Source organism: Heterocephalus glaber, unplaced genomic scaffold (assembly GCF_053883595.1).
Source record: "Heterocephalus glaber isolate CG9 unplaced genomic scaffold, H.glaber_assembly_v1.0 deba00001729, whole genome shotgun sequence".
Taxonomy (NCBI): domain Eukaryota; kingdom Metazoa; phylum Chordata; class Mammalia; order Rodentia; family Bathyergidae; genus Heterocephalus; species Heterocephalus glaber.
The window spans coordinates 5192622-5209857 of NW_028258440.1; the positions used below are offsets into that span (position 1 = coordinate 5192622).

A 17236-nucleotide genomic window follows, 5' to 3' on the forward strand; every position below is an offset into this window, starting at 1 on the left:
AGAAAGCATGGTAATGGCCTTACATATTCTCCAAGTTCTTAGCATGTGAAGAAAGGTATAAGCCAGGCATGGTGGTGCACACCTGTATAGCACTTGAGAGGCTGAACCAGGAAGGTCACAGGTTTGAGGCCAGCCTGGGCTACACTGCAAGACCCTATCACAAGAAAAAAAGAAAAGAAAGAAAGAAGTGATGATGATAGGAAGTTTCCAAGAAGAATAATTGAAGTGACCAAGTGATGAAGGTGCCTCTTTGTGGAAAGCATTCCAGTCTTGAAAAATGAAGGTTTAGAATGCAAAATAATGTAGGTTAGTGAAACCCTAAGGTATCACAAATTCCATAAAAGTGAATGCTCTTTAAAGCTGCTGGGCTGGGGATGTAGCTCAGTGGTGCCTCACCTGCCTGGCAAGCTCTCCACACAGACCATTTTAGGGGTGAGTTAAAGAAAGGTGAATAGTAAAAGCAGGGAAGCCATCCCTCCCCAAATATGGCATGGGATAAAAGCATGAATAAATTTCAGAACGTTTAGATCACTGTATAGATATGTGATATGTGGAGTGACTTCTCGAGGAAAAATAAAGGCTGCTTGGGATAATCCTTTCTCACAGTTGGGCCCAGGTGTCCCAGCGGCGTTTGAACAGTTTGTCGTTTTCCTGTTCCACATCCTAGTTCTTTGGCAACCCAAGTGCATTGTCATGGAGAATGTGTATAGCCACCTCATCCCTTACAGTCTCTTGACAGCACGCCCTCTTCTCTTTCCCTAGGAGCGATTTGGGCCCCGATGTTGGCTATGAAGCTATTGGCCTTGTGGACAGTAGTTTGCCCACAGTCGGTGTTTTTGCAAAAGCAACAGCACAAGACAACCCAAAATCTGCCACAGAGCAGTCAGGTAAGGAAGTCCAACCACTTTTCTTGGAGGAATGTTGAGAAGCAGTGGTCCAAGGTCTCCTGAACAGGTGATTCTGTATTGGCCAAAGGAAGCTGGTCGTGAAAGCCTCTCTTCGTGTTATGCTTTAAAAGAAACAAAACCTAAAGTCCTCCCACTTCAGTGATGTGGGCTCAGGCAAGATCAGTGTCCTGGTCAAAGCATAGACTACTCAAATATTGTGGATGTGCATGCTAGACGCAGAGCAATGCCGGCTTGACGACTCTGTTCTTTAGTTTGTCTCTAAGGGCTGCAAAGATCTAGGTGATGAAGTAAACCTGAACTTTTTAGGTTTTGTTTTTGGTTTTCTTTTTCAATTTCCTGTTTCATGCTAATATCAAGAACCAGGGCCAAGGACCTTAGCTTAGGACCAGCTATTTTTGATGGGCCCAGGGCAGTGCAGCAATGGGCTGAGTAGTTTTTGAGCTGCTTCTAATTCCAGTTGTCAGATCCCAGTGCCACACTTGCTTTAGACAGCAGGCAGCTCTCCTGGAATGGACTGCCCTCCCCCATGGGTCTCTATTAACTCCTCGGCCTTGTCCCATGACCTTGGCTCAAGTTACTTAGCCTCTGTGTCTTTTTGCCAGAGGTGTTTCAAGACTAAGTTGCTATTTAAGGAGAAAGTAAGGCATTTTATGGGTCTGTAGGCCCTTTTCCCAAGTAATTCAAGTGTATCCCTTACTCCTTAATTCCCATCCCTCCTGGTAAGTGGATCTAGGAGACAGACCCAAGTCCTTTTCAACTCCGGGTCACTGTTCTGTCCCCTGGGAAGTGGGAAGTATTCTATGGAGTCCTATGGGTCTCAGAGGATGAGGTGGCCCCTTTGTGGGCTACCATTCCCTCCCCTCTCTTTTCCCGTAGGAAGAAACACCTCCAGCATGGCTTTCCTTATGGTCGTGCCTTCTGCTTTAGTGAAAGTGTCCCTCCAGCAGCTCTGTCCAACACAGTTTTCTGTTGTGATGGGAATGTTCAAGCTCTGCTCTGTCTAGGACTTTAGCCACGAGGTACATGTGGTAGAGCAAGGGTGGAGAAGCCCAGAGCACACTGAGGGGCATAAAAAACCAAACCACCTAGAAGCAGCTTGAAGCAGGTCTTAAAGACACTTGAGCTCTAGAGTTCCCCAAGCTCATAATAACTGAAGTTTGGACTTTGCCTGTGTGTTTGTGGGATTTGCCTCAGGGACCAGTATCCGCTCCGAGAGTGAGACAGAGTCAGAGGCCTCCGAAATCGCCATTCCTTCCAGCACCACTGCAGTCCCCCAGGCCCCCAGTGAAGGGGAGGACTACGGCAAAGGCGTCATCTTCTACCTCAGGGACAAAGTGGTGGTGGGAATCGTGCTGTGGAACATCTTTAACAGAATGCCAATAGCGAGGAAGGTAGGTTCCTGTCAGCTTTTGGAGGAAGACGGGAAGTGGGGGGGTGGCTTCGTCAAGTGCCCTGGGTTACCTGGTCCACCGTGGTCATGTCATAGAACAGAGATACAGCCTTGGCTCAGAACACTTCTTTTGTACTTGGACTTAGAGGGATGGCCTGGAGACAGACTGCTGGCGGTCTCCTCACTGGGGCTAGCAGAAAGCTGCTCCCACGCCTCCCTCCCAGTGCTCGCTGAGGACTGGCCTCAGTGGCCCCATCTGGTGGGCCAGGCCTGGGTGCACATGGAGCGAAGTAGAGACCTATGTCACTCTCTCCCTCAGATCATTAAGGACGGGGAGCGACATGAAGACCTCAATGAATTAGCCAAACTCTTCAACATTCATGAAGATTGAAGGCCCACGCTGGACTAGACAGCATTTCTCCATCCCTGGCAGAGGGTGGGATGGGTACAGGAGCATTTTTTATTCATCAGACTTTCTGAGCACATGAATGCGAATGATCAAGTTCTCTGTGAATATTTTCAGCCATGTAGGAGAATTCTTAATATTCACCTGCAATAAAATCTGATTCTTCTAAATTAAATTCTGTTCTCTTTTAAAGGGGACAGGTGGGTGAAGTGCTGTGCATATCCGACAGCAAGCAAACTACAGCTACTACCAAGTATGGTTTTTCTTCCCTGGATTTCTCTCAAGTGCACCTACAGAGCTCTCCCCACAACACTTGTCGCTCTCTTCTCCTCTAGGGAGGTTCACTATCTCTGTGAGGATGTTCTGGAGCCTCCCAAACCTCATCCTTGTTTGCGTGTCTCCCTGCCAGCCCATGGCGGAACCCTGGCCTTGAGGTCTTGCTCATGTTATGCCACCAGAGTTTAACCCAGGCTCTGGCTCAGTGTAGGTGCTTTGAGTGGAACAAATAAACAAGCACAGTAGATTTGGCTTTATGTGGAACAACTCCTGTCCCAGAACTGAATTCATCCTATGGGGGGAAGAAGGGACACAGAGTACTGGGCATGGTGGTGCACGCCTATAATCCCAGCACTTGAGAGGCTGAGGCAGGAGGATCACCTGAGTTCAAGGGCAACCTGGGGTATATAACAAAACCCTACCTCTAAAAAGAAAGAAGGAAAAAAAGAAAAAGGATACATAGTACAGGTAGACACAAGGGCTCAGAGACTGCATGCTTCCTGGGCAAACCTGGAGACAACTCCTTAGGCTCATGACCTCTTGACCACTCTACTCACCATCCCCTACACTAGAAAGTTGTCCTTTCTTTACTCCTTTTCTCGACAATATGCTTACAGGTGTACCTCACTTTACAAATGATTTGCTGGGAATACAACTCAAAGTTTCAAGGGTCAACTGATTTTTGGCATTTTAAATTACTTAACTATTTTGTTTTTTGAGATAGGGTTTTACCATGTAATGGAGGCTGGCCTCAAGTTTGCAATCCTCCTGCCTCAACCTCCTGATTGCTGAGATTACAGTCATGTGACACCATACCCAGCTGGACTGTGTAGCTTTCTTCCTTTTTTTGGGGGGGGGGGGGTACCAGGGATCGAACTCGGGACGCTGCGCTTGTGAGGCAGGCAGCGGAACCACTGAGCTAAATCCTTGACCCTTCCTTTTGATTTTTTTGAGATAGGGTCTCACTATGTAGCCCAGGCTGGCCTCAAACTCCAGATGATACTCCTGCCTCAGCCTCCCAATTGCTGGGATTATAGACATGCCCCAACATGCCTGGCTAAATTGCTTAACTTTTAAAAATCAAATGTGAGGTGGGTGTGTAGCTCGGTGGTAGAACATAGGCTCAACATGTACAAGGCCCTGGGTTCAATCTTCAGCACCAAAGATAAATGTAAAAGTCAAATCTAGTTTCAATTGAGAAATTTTTACTATTTTCAGGAGTCCTATTATGAATTATTCTATAAAGAGAAAATTATAGTGGACCCTTGACTTATAAACTTAATTTGTCCTTGAAGGCTGATTGTAACTCAAGTTGGTCAATTGAAGGCTCAGGCTTCTCACAGCCTTCTAAATCTCTCTCCTGTATACAGGCAGATGTCAGTGTCCTTAGAGAGACACTGGCCCACGATTTCTCAGTTAACCCCACACAGGAAAGGATGTTGTAATGTTCCTTCCAGCACTCTTTAAGGGTTAAATCTGTATCTGAGGGGCTGGAAATGTACCTCAGTAATACTGCACTAGCTTAGCATGTGTGAGGCCTTGGGTTCAATCCCCAGTACTGCAAAAAAATAAAAATAAAAACATGTATCTGAAACCATCTGGAAGCACAAGCAGACAGGATTTGGGTCATAACTCAAGACTTTGTTCATAAGTTAAAACTAAAATTCCACTTGTAACCCAAGTTGTTCATATATCAGGCTGGTTGTAACTTGAGGGTCCACTGTGTTGCCAGGCATGGTGGCATATACCTATAATGTACTCCCAGCACTCGGAGGCTGAGGCAGGAGGATCAGCATGAGTTGGAGGCTAGCCTGGGCTACATAGTGAGACCCTGGCCCCCCAAAAAACAAAGAAACTCTTGGTATTGGTGAGGAATACAGGACAATAGGATGAGATAAGTCCATAGAAAGGCTCACAAAGTACTGTGTCCATCCTTAGTCCACCGCTGCTGCTCGGTGACTTCCTAAAGCACCACTTGCTCTATTGTCCCCTCCCTGTTGAAGACTGCCTGTCACCAACACATCAAGTCTAAAGTCTCCCATAGCACCCACCCTGCCTGTCTGACCTCCTTTCCCATCTCTCTCTCTCTTTTTTGGCTTTTTTAAGACAAAGTCTCCCTGTGCAGTTCAGGCTGGCCTTGAAGTCACTGTCTCACCCAGGCTGGTCTCAAACTTGCAGAGATCCTCCTGCCTCAGACTCTTGAGTGCTGGGATTACAGGCATGCACCACCACGCCCAGCTTCCCCCACTCTTAATATGTACACACATGCACACATCTCATTTATTGCCACCTTTATTTATTTATTTACTTTTGGGTTTTTGAGACAGGATCTCACATTGTAGTTCAGGCTGAAACTGTTATTCATTTGTTTCTTGATTCTGCAGTACTAGGGATTGAACTCAGGGCTTATGCACTGAGCTACGTCCCCAGCCCTTTTTTATTTTGAGACAGGGTCTTGCTAAGTCACAAAGTTGCCCAGGCTGGGCTCAAACTTGCAATCCTCCTGCCTCAGTCCCATCCCCGAGTGCTGGGAATGTAGGCCTGCACCACCATGCCTGGCTTTGGGATTTTATTTTGAGGACCCCTGGCACTTCATAGCGCCTGAGAAACAAACAGGTGCCTCTGCCTTCCAAGCCAGGCCAGGGAGAAGCTGCTCTCCCCAGGCTCTATACCAGTAGGCTTGCTTGTGTTTCCTCATCGCCTTTGTCCCTCTCTCTCCAATGTCTTTAGATGAGGCACACAAGCTCTTCCTAGGAACTGGAGCATTTTATCAAAGCTGGCTGATTTCTTTCCCTCTCTCTCTCTCTCTCTCTCTCTTTCTCTCTCTCTTTCTCTCTTTCTTTCTTTCTTTCTTTCTTTCCTTTCTTTCTTGTACCAGGGATCAAACTCAGGACCTTGCACTTGCCAGGCAGGCAGGGTTGAGCTACATCCCCTGCTCCACAAGCTCTTCCTAGAGTATCGTCCACCCATGTGTCTTTGGGCTATCAACCCACGTTTCAGGGACAAGGCCATGCACTCTGTAAGTTCAGGTTTGGGGATGATTCTTCTTCACCTTGTGGAGTCTCAAGCCACTCCCCTACCTCAGTAAATTCTCCGCTCAATCTCAGTGGGTTTCCTGTCCACTGGATCCACAGGTCCAATGTGGTTGTGGAGCAGAGGGGATTCACAAGGGATCATGGTGCCCTGGAAACCCTTGGTGTTGCCAAGGCAGCAGTAAGGTATGTGCAGCCCCTCCAGGACCACCCGACCTCACTGCGGATAACTCAAACCGCTTTGCACTGCTTCCCGGTGCCCTCACCTTCTAGAATCTTCACCATGTCCCCACAAAATAGATGCCAGTCTTCACCAGAAATGGGCTCCACAACTACCAGGTTCTGCCTGGCCCATGGGTGCTTCCTCCTCTTCCCTGCCAGGGAGCCTAAGTAGCTCATTCTGCTGCAGGGCACAGGGACAGTGGGGTCTCAGATGCCAAGCCCAGTGGGGCTGATAGATGCACAGCTGGAGGCTGTGAGAAATCCTCTGTGAGAGCCTCAGAAACCTTTTGTCAGCTCTGCAGTGCTGCTGAGCCTCCACCTTCCCCTCGAATGTGGGCCTTCCTGGTTCTAATTATCTTAAATACTTTATTAACATTTATTAATTGTACATATAAATGGGATTCAGTGTGATATTTTCATACATGCACCCAGCATGCATTGATCAAACTCAACCTTCCAGGTGGGCGTGGTGGTGCACACCTGTAATCCTAGCACTTGGGAAGCTGAGGCACAAGGATCTCTGTGAATTTGAGGCCAGGCTGGGCCACATAGTGAGTTTAAGTTCAGCCAGAACTACATAGTGAGACCCTCTCTCAAAAACAAAATGAAGCTGGGGATTTAGCTCAGTGGTTCCGCCGCCTGCCTCGCAAGTGCAAGGTCCTGAGTTTGATCCCTGGTACCAAAAAACAAACCAACAAAACGAAAAAAACCAATCCAACCTCCCTTTTTCTACCCTCACCTCCCACCCACACACCCTTCTCAATCATAATCACTATTCTATTTTCACATTTTTTAGCTTCCACATAGGAGAGAAAAGATGCTAATTGTTCTTTTTAAAAAGAAAAAAATAATAAGTTTAGGGCCAGGGATTTAGCTCAGTGGCACTGTGCCTGCCTCACAAGTGCAAGGTCCTGAGTTCGATCCCTGGTACCGCCAAAAAAAAAAAAGTTTATTTTATTACATAAAGACATAAAATTCTACATATCTATGGGGTTCCATGTGTTACTTTGACACATTTATATACCTTGTATAATGTTCAGAGTAAACTTTTTTTTTGGTGGTGGTAGAGATGGAACCTAGGGCCTTGTGCATGCTAAGTGCATGCTCTACTACCAACCCACTCACCCAGCCATATCTGTTGTTCTGCAGGTTATTCTAAAGAGATAGTCAGCTATCCCACAGCAGGGACTGGTATTTTTCCTCAACATGGCCACATGCCCCCCCACACCAAACTGGCAAAGCACTGAAGATATCCTTGGTCGATTGTTGGATGATACTATGTAACAGGTTTGATAGTTTTTTTAAAGCCTCTAATCTCTGCAATTCAGGTTGTTTATAGGAGGATGTTCAGACCCCCATCATGTCACCCACGGCCCCAACTTGCCACTTACCAGGATACATTTAATTTACCGAGGGGATGGGAGATGGCACAGGCTGACTTCTGACTGCAGACAAGCAGTGCCTGATGAGGTTTGGCCCCAGATAGTGGCTGTGGGATTAGCTGGGCCACACCACAGTGCAGGACAGAGCTAGTCCCACCCTAGGGAGAAGAGTCAGGGCTTTGGCAAAATACCATGCACTGGGAGTCCACCCACTTGACTTCAAAGCTGCTTTCCTTCGACATTCTACAAATGGTATCAGATGGTACCTTGGCACCCTTCAGTGATGGCACTAGCCTTTGCCAGGCTACCTATAAGGCATAGCAGGAGACGTCCCAACGTTTCAAAGCCATAGAGATGCAACTAAACAAACAGTTCGAACACTGGAAACAAAAGTGATTGGAAAGGGGTCAGGTTAAGCATCTGAGTAAAAGATGAGGTCAACTTATGTCATTTTTTTTTGTTCTAATCAACAAAGCCTGTTTTGGAGACAAAGAGGCTTAAAACAGAAAGGGATGGGGGTGGGAACACACAGTGACCTACTGCACACTGCTTCCTTGAAGGAAAACCAGCAGCTCCTCTAGAGACCCATTTATACAAAGGAACTCTCCCCTCCCTTTCACAGCTACCCCTTCCCTTTCCCGCTCCCCTCGAGTTTGGCTGTGCTGTGCCCCTTCTGTCCCTCCTTCTCTGACTCCACCTAAAACAGTGTGCCCTTTCTGTCCCAGAGACTGTTGTGACTCAGCCCCAGTGCCTTGCTCTCTGGGCAGAAAAGTTAGGACCGCCTCTGGCTTCTTTCCCATCTTATCAGGGAATTTCTGGCGGGCACAGACACACGTACACAAAACCACACACATACACTCAGCCCAAGCCAGTGATGACGTCCCCCTGCCTGGCTGGTTCTACATATGGGTGTGACTGGGTCAGAGTACAGGGAGGGTCTAAATATTTAGATACTGGACTGCCAAGCTGTGGTCAGAAATCAGAGATCATCTAAAAATGGACATTTGGAGAACGAAAAACAGCCCCTGACATCAGGAAGCTAGCCTGGTACACTGAGCAAGGCCTTGGTTCAGCTGCCAACTGACCTGGCACTCACAGCTAGGTCTGAGTGTTCTGTTAAACATAGACATTCATGCGACATTGGCATCATACAAGGCCACTGTGTGACCATGATGAGTCGAGACAAAAATGGGACCACTCCATAATCATGTGTGAATGTAGACAGAAACATGAACATTGTCCAAACCACAAAAATGACCAAACTCCCCCTAGCCTGGCTAATTTGAGTGCTGCTTCCTTACCAATCTCAGCTTTAGCCTTGCTCTAGTCTGCCCTCTTATTGGCCAAGTTTTCTTTAACAAGACAGCCAGTCCTATCATAGGAGACCCCTGCTTCCCAACAGCGTCCAATCCAGAGAAGCCCAGCTTCCTTAAATCCTTCCCCAAAGTCCCCAATGCAACCTGAATCCTGTAAGTCCTTTCTAGCACCCTCTTGCTGAACCTCCTCCCCCCACCAATTAGCAATAAATTCGACTTGTTCCACCACAAGAGTGTTCCAGGTGCTCTTTGGCTGGAGGGCACTAACAATTTGGAGATAAACAGCCAAAATTTCTTCTGGAGGGCCATTCTAGGCAGAGACCCTAGGGAAAGTTGCCCAGTCCTGTCCCTTTGGAAAGTCCCCATGGAGCCTCAAGGGGTGCCTAGGACAGACTCCTGGAAGAGCCCAGTGCTCGTGTCTCATGTCCTGAGGCAGAGGTGCCTGGCCTTCCAGGTGGCAGGGGTGCTTCTTTTTTGTGGTTGTTGTTGTTTTGTTTGTTTTGTGAGACAGGGTCTTGCTATGAAGTTCAGACTGACCTTGAACTCACTATGTAGCCCAGGATGGCCTCAAACTCACAGCGATCCTCCTGCCTCAGCTTTCCAAGTGCTGGGATCACAGTGGTGCGCCACCACACTGGGCAGGGGTGCTTCTTGAGGAGCACCAACCATGGGTGTTGAGTTTAGAAATATGTGCATAAATGTGTTCACTTACGTAACGTTTCCTAACAAACCTTTTCTGACAACTACTGCTTGCTATGGGACTGTGCTAGGCCCTGGAGATAAGGAGGTGCATAAGATTGTGAGGCAGGCAGCAGAACCACTGAGCTAAATCCCCGGCAGGAGGTGCACAAGATATAGCAGTCCCTGGCTTCAGTGGCTTTATCACCTGGTGACAGACATGCCAAGCCAATGGGGACTATTAGCGCAACATAAGTGCTGGGAGTATGATGGGTCAGTTCCAGCAGAAAGTTCACAGCCCTCAGATTGCTTTTTTGTCCTGCTTCTATCTATCCTAGGCCTTTCTTTCAGTGACCCAGCCATGGTTCTGCCCCTTTCTCTGGTTGCATCTTCTCTGTCATCCCTGGGAACAGAACATGGGGAGTACTCTGCTCAGTAGAGGGCAGAGCTCACAGTCCTTTTGCCCAGAGAGATCACACGTCTCTGTTCACTTTTCCTCAGGCCACTTATTCTCTCACCTTCCCCTTGGAACCTGTGCTGTCTTCCCCCTATGTTTCTTCTCAAGGTCCCAGGAAGTGCTCCCTGCTCATGTGTTTTTTGCTGAAGTGGTGCAGCACAGTGGAAAGAGCACTCTTCTGGATTCAAGTCTTGGCTCTCCCACCCATTACCCACATGGACCTGGGCAGCCACTTTGCAAGGCCTGGAAAATGAGGGGAATAAGACAGTGGTGGCAAACCTGTGGCACGCGTGCCGCAATGGGCTGTTTGTTATCACTGAAAGTTCTAAAAGTTCCGCCATCAATGGAGATCATCTTTCTACCTTGAGACCCAACCTCCTGTGGAAAAGTCTCTCTGTGCTTCATCTGTCATGGCCTCCAGTGCTGGTCTCCTCTAAGGCCTAGAGCAGATACTAATGGAATTCAACACCCTCAGCAAACATCTCCCCCCCCCGACTCTGCTGGCCCTTGGATTCAACCACATTTATAAATTTATTGGTTTGTTTTTTATTTTTGTTTTTTTTTTCTAGCTTATGGCTTGTGATTCTTCTTTGACCTAGAAAGTTATATCTGGACCTAGGACCCCTAGAAATTGTACCTTGACCTTTTTCCTTCCATGCAGAGTTTTTCATAGGGGCATTTTTCAGCCCTTAAACCAAAGTTTGGCTTCAAATCCAGAATTTCCCCCATGAAGTCTTTATTGTGTGACTATTCTCAGCCACGATCCTACAGTATTCGTTCCTACTGAGCCTTTTTTCCCAATCCCCAGCAAACACCCTGCAAAGCTGGTGGATGTACAACTACCATACCCCAGGGAAGTTCTCAACTTGCTGCCAAGATAGGAGCTCAGGTTTGATCCCCAGCACTGCAACAATAAACAAGTAAGGAGCTCAGAAAACTTCCCTCATTCCCCATAAGCCCAAGCCTAGTTCTTACAACCCCCCCACACACTCCTAGTCCATGACTATTTCCACATTCACCCGGCTGTTAGCATAGGAACAATAAGTAATTGCGTTCAGGACAAGAAAGAGAGTCCAGCCCCATGATATGCTGGCTGGGGAAGTATGCTTAAGGACCATGCATCTCTGGAAGGAAAGGGGAGCTTCAGGTGTTTCAGAGGCCCTCGGCCGTCTTGTGGAAGCTAACATTTTGGGCAATCATCCTACCCCTGTGATGAGACAAGTTGGTTATGTCAGCCCTCCTCTGCCCTCAAACTAGACGGATGGGGATGGGGTGGAAACTGCCTCAAAATCACCCTCACCCCAACCTGACCTGGTTCAGCACCAAATTCCAGGAGGAAGAGCCGCAGTGATCCGTCAGGCCATCAGCTTGAAATAAGGCAGGGGTCCAGGACAACTCAAAGCTCAGAGCCCTCCACACTTGGCCTTTGGAGGCACAAGCCCTCCTGAGCCCTCCTCGAACTCGAGCTAGCTCTTGTTCGCCTGCTCCCTGGAAGAGGAAGTTACAAAGAGGCCTGAGCTTCAAGTGAACTGCCCTGTCAGTCAGGCCCAGACGCTGAGGAGAGCAGGGGATCCACAGCTGTGAAATGGCTAATTGGAAGGAAGACTGGCTTTGGGAGAAGTTGCAAACCTGCCGCTCCCTCCCGACCTTTCCCTGTGTGCTCCTGAGCTGCGTAGAATAGCGTGGCAGGAACCGAAGCGCAGAGGTCTCCACCCGGGCTCTGGCCCGACACATCCCTGGCAGCTGCGGCATGGAATCCTTCCCGGGAGCCCAGAGCCGCCCTTGCTCGCCTGCCGGGATGGGACAGGACCAAGGATGGGGGGTGGGGGTAGAAGGAACTGAGGGGAAGTTTCGAGGAGTGGGCGAGGCAGGGAGCGGGATTCTCATTCTATTGAGTCAGCGGATCTGGCCCAGTGTGACTTCACTGCTTCCCGAGAAGAGGCGCCCGGGGCAGGAGGCCGCCCAGAGTGCAGCAGCGGAGAGGTCGGAGTACAAGCCGCCTGTGCGCGGCAGAGTGCGGAACAGGCTCTGGGCTGGGCTAGACTGGCCAGGCCGCTTGGGGCTGGGGCGGCAAGGGGGGGGGGGGGGGGGGGCTTGAGCCAGCCGGCAAAGCTCGAGGCAGAGGACCCGACCTCTCTTCCTCGTCCTGCTTCTGGGACGCTCGTTCCCGCCGCCGCCACAGTCACAGCGGCAGCAGCCAGAAACGCCGCGCTGCGCGCGTGCCACCTGCAGGTGGCGCTGCAGAGGCGCCCTGCGCGCGCTGTGGGGAGGGTGGGGAGCCCAGCCCAGCCCAGCCCAGCCCAGCCCAGCCCCCCGGGGAACCTGGACTGGGGCGACTTGCGAGCTCTGGGGTGGGGGTGGGGGTGAAAAAGGCATGAGGGTCGCCAGAGACCCCGCTGCCCCTAGGGCGGGCCTCCGGAGAAGGCCTTCATCACGTTGGGAGAATCGCCCTGCGGCGGCGCGAGCGCCCCAGCCGAAGGGCTGGCTGCTGCGTGCTCCATCATAGTCCCTTGGGCCGCCTCCCGGGCCCGCAGAGCTCCGGGCGCTCTTCACTTCAGCAAAGGGATGGTGGTTTCAGGGCCGTTTTTGCAATCCGGAGCCGGTGCTCTTGACCCGCGGGCAGTAGAATGGAAACTCTGAGTCGCGTCTCAGGCGCGGGGGTGGGTTTCCCTGGTTCCCTGGAGACCAAGAATGCACCTCCAGCACAGTGTTGCAGACTGTGGCCAGGACTGGGGCGGTCTGGTACCAGGGTTTGGCCTAATGAGGGTCAGGGGTTCATCCTGAGGCTGTGTCTAGGGAAATGGTTAGGCGTTCAGTGCTTGTCAAGTCAACCCAGTCTTCCAGTCTTCTTCCTCTATATAAGAAAAAAAAAAAAAAGCTAAGAGGCCTAACTGGGGCTCGAACTTGCAACCTTGGTCTCCATAGAACGTTTGTGCCCTAACTTCTTGCAGGCCCTAGAAATCGAGAAGCGGCCCAGGACCTCCCACAGCAGTTTATGGTTATGTAGTGACTGTAAACAGATCAAGTCTATCAGGGCATGCAAAAATAACCTATGGCCAGACACCTTCCAGCTGAGGGGTAAAACAGCCGGGGGCGCCAGCCTCATCCTCTTGGAGGCCACTGTGGCCGTTTCCAGGGTACGGCTTTGCAGATAAAATATGTGCACAGTGTGAGCCTCTCTCTCCTGTGCCAAGAAATAAACCGCACCCAGTCTTGGGTTCCAGGCGCCTCTTCTTTCCTGTCAGTCCCTTTAGGTCTCCTGGTTTTTTAGGGTGTCCAGACCAATCTGAGAAAGTTGTGGAAAGATTTTCCATAAAGAGGAAAGGGGAGAAAAACCCAAAGGATCCTAAACATTCCCAAGTTTCACTGTGTGCCAGGAGAAATACTGTCTGTCTCCAGCCCAGACCTCAGAGCTTGGGCCTCCTTCCTACAGGGGGTGCTCAGCTATTCCTGGAAACCCTCTTCTTTCGTAGCCCCATCCCCAAGGGGGTCCCCCAGACCACAACTGATAAAAAGGATCAAAGTGCCAAAGCTTACTGCCCTCTGCCCCTTCTTTCTGCTCCCAAGCTGACCTGCAGTCCTCCACCTACACCCTGCTCTAATGCCCCCGGACGGGCTTCTCCTGGAGCAAAGCCTGAGCTGGGACCTCTCCCTCCAGCCTGGCCCTGCACCTTACTAGGTGACTGGGAGATCTGATATACTAATTTGTGTTAATATGATAATGGACACTAATGGGGTCACATGCTAAAAATGAGCCATGTTCTAGCCCAACATCACTGCCTCAACCTCGGGTCCAAGCTGTAGGCATGGGAATTTCAGGTTGACTAATCGCTGCTGTGGCTGGAGGAAGCAGGGGAGTAGGAGGAACCCAGGCCCTAGGAGGAGCTCAGGATGCTGATGCATTCTCTGGAGCTGCTGCCTCAGTTTCAGTTTCATCCTTGGCTGATATTTTTCTCGGATGAGTGGAATTGCTTTGGTTTCTCTCCAGCCCCCCCTCCCCCCACCCAGCTAGCTCCCTTCAGTCAGCCCTTCACTTAATAAGGGAAGAGATGGGAAGATAATTTGGCAGTGATGAGGAAAAAATGTACACATAGTCAACCTGCAGACACACGGGCTCACACACTCTACTGCCTTGCAGACTCACACATGCACACCGCCCCCAAAACACACATGCACGCACGAGTGGACTCGACACGCACATCTGAGACTCAAGGCTCTACATGCACACCCTGACTATGTCACACCATCACTCACAGCTTCGAGACCCACACAAATGCACACACAGGCAGGCAAGGCCCTGGAAGAGACGTGTGCCACACACAGCCCCATAAGCACACTCACACTCACTCACACAGGCCAGCAACAGCAGCAGCCACTGAGTTGGATGGCTTCCTCAAAAGAGGGCTGGAAAGTTTGTTTGCTGCCAGTGAAAGGGGCCTAGACATTCCATGAAATGACTCACACTGCACCTTTATAGATATTAAATGTTGTTTTTTGCTGCATTAAACAACAACAATAACCCTCATCCCATGACGTGAGGGCAGGGTGGGGAAACTGAGTGACTGCCTTCTTGTTGGCCTCTGATGAGCCCCCCATGTCCCTCATCCCCTCTACCAGGTATCCAGGGTCAGGCCCCATGTCTGAGCCGTTGCTGAACTCCCCTCGTATTCCAGCTCTCTCCACAGGTCTCCTAGATCTGTCTTTATGTCTGCCTACTTGAACAACTCCAGGGGGCTCCATTTCCCTTATAAAATATAAAGAGCACCATATGTGCCTGGAACCTCCTCCCCCGCTCTGGCCCTCTTCTCTATCTGAAGAGGGAGCACCAGCTTGATGGCTGCTCATGACACTCAGGCTCTGCAGAAACCCCTTGGTGCTCCCTGGGGTGAAGCTTCCATGTGTTTCTCTCCTGATGCACTTGCATCAGCTGTGAGCAGGTCAGCCAAGGCCCAGCCTCCTTGGCTTCACTCTGAGGACAACACAAGTCAAAGGGATGACACGAGGCAGGACTGGGGCCAGCAGATGCTGAGGGCTGAGGGGTTAACTCTGGCTCCACTAGACAGTGGCCCCAAACCCTGAATGCTACACGGCCTTTGGTAGGTGCTTAATGCAAGTCCCTGCTCCTGTGCCTGGGCTCTGTTCTGGCTCCAAGATAGGACTAGGGACCGGTGGGATTAGAGACTCCAGGGAACTTGCTGAACTCTGCCAAGGGCAACTTCATCCTTATTTTTTTTTTAATCAAATAAACCACAGGTTTGGGTCCTTCCTGCTTCCCAAATCTTGCACCATCCCAGGAGGACCACGAAGGGCCCTAAATCTATTTTCCTAACACCAGCACCACTCCTGGCTGTGGATGTGGCAGGGACAGCACTTCCCAGCAGCCACTGTGCTCAGCATTGATACGCCAAGTTCCAGTTCAGGCCAGGAGCATCTCCTGCTAGGCTGTCAAGTCCTTTCAGACAGCCTCCCTGGGCTGCAGTCCAGCCTACCAAAAAGTGGGCCCCAGCATTCCCCTGAAGTTCTGTAGGGGATCTCATGGTGCCCAGGCCTGTCTGGAGGGCAACTATGAAATTTTTCATCTTAATCACTGAAAACTGTGTAAGAGCCAGGTGTGGTGGTGCACCCCTGCAATCCTAGCACTTGGGTGACTAAGGCAGGAGATGCAAGGACAGCAAGGACAGTGAGTTAAAAACCAGCCTGACTACATAGTGAGACCCTGTCTCAAAAACCCAAATTAGGTCTTCAGTCCTCAGTAGGGTGGAGTTCGTGGACCAAATGCCTTTCTAAAGAACCCCAGTCAGGCATTCTCTCCAACCAAGTGAAGGTGGACAGGCCACTGAAAATTGTGATTTTGGAAGCTGCTACCAACTCCATCCCCTCATCTGCTTGCCTGTGCTTTAGCCTGGGGCCCCGCTCCCCTAACATGGGCCAGAGCAGTGATCTGTCATCCTGCCGTCTGGGAACTTTGGTATAATCTATCTCAGGAAACCCTATTTTGCAGCTATTCAACAAAACACTGCTTATGCTAACAATCCACGGCCTGGGACTTCAGGATTTCTGCCTGTTTGGGGGGGATACATAAGCCCTTCTCAGATAAACCCAACAGAAGCAAACCTAAGCTTACTGAACATAACAGAAGAACGATGATGGGCTTTACAGAAAGGATTGTGGGAACTTCTCAGCTTTCCAGGGGGAATATCCTTTGAAACCATAACTTCTCTCTGGCCTTTGGAATATGCTTCTCCTTCCAAATGTCTGATCAATCGGCAACTTTTCGTGCATATGTCGGTGGTGGAAAGTCAGGGCTACAGAAGCTGTGGCATGGTGGTGTTTTGTTCTGGCCACGGGTTTGAATAGAATTTGCTGATGCCAAAGGGTTAAATGAGACGGGAAGTAACCAGCCATCTTGTCTCCAGAGAACCCTGGGTGATTTGCAGAAGAACATGGGTCCTCAGGCACTGCTTGGAAAAGGAGAGAAAGAGGGGCTCGGCTTGGAGAGTTGTCATGGTGGGAGGGCAAGCTGAATGGACACTTCCACTTAGAAGGTGGTCCTACACAGGCTGTGGGCAGCTGGGAGGTCTCTCTGCTCCCCGTGGGATTTACGTTCTAAGGCCTGAGAGCAGTCAGCTAGGGGTGGAAAATAAGGTATCAAGGAGGAAGGAGAGAGACTGAGATTGCACTGCTGAGTGGCACAGCCTGAGCATCCACAGGCAACTCGAAAAGGGGAATTCCTGCCCAGTCAGAGCAGAGACAGTGTGGCTGTCCTCAGGACCGTGGTGATCTCAGCCTGGCTGGCCCCACCTGGCTGGGGCTCACGCAACAGGTAAGTAGGGAGCCAGGTGGGGAAGGCCCAGCAGGCTGTGGAGCAGCAAGGTCATGGGCAAAGGCAGACAGGAAGTTCACTCTCATGACTTCCAAGGTGAAGGCAACACAAGATTTTCATGAAGAGGTGAGTGTTGACTACGACTACCAGATCATGGTGCTGTTGTCAGTTTAGAGTGGCTGGGAAAGGCAGGAACTTACGGGATTTCCACAAGCTGTGGGCTGCAGGTCACCATGAACTGATCTGCAGTAGGAAACTCTTTCTCTGCTCAACCCAAAAGCAAGACCTGGCCTCAAATGTTGCATTGAGGCTTCAGCCTTGGTTCAAACCACACACACTCACAGGA

The 17236-nt window shown here is 50.1% G+C and overlaps 1 protein-coding gene and 1 pseudogene across 3 annotated transcripts in view; one reads left to right on the forward strand and one right to left on the reverse strand.

Moving 5' to 3' along the window:
- Aifm1 (apoptosis inducing factor mitochondria associated 1) overlaps nt 1-2879 on the forward strand; it is a 37640-nt gene extending 34761 nt beyond the window's left edge. For all 3 annotated transcript variants that reach the window (XM_013077900.3, XM_004860054.4, XM_004860053.4), the window contains 3 exons: nt 763-887; nt 2103-2299; nt 2618-2879. In XM_013077900.3, the coding sequence (XP_012933354.1) occupies nt 763-887; nt 2103-2299; nt 2618-2689 (394 nt within the window). In that variant the 3' untranslated portion in view covers nt 2690-2879. The remainder of the gene's footprint in view (nt 1-762; nt 888-2102; nt 2300-2617) is intronic.
- A 519-nt stretch (nt 2880-3398) lies between these two features.
- On the reverse strand, nt 3399-6968 carry LOC147821575 (large ribosomal subunit protein uL24m pseudogene; annotated as a pseudogene).
- Nucleotides 6969-17236: the final 10268 nt, after the last annotated feature.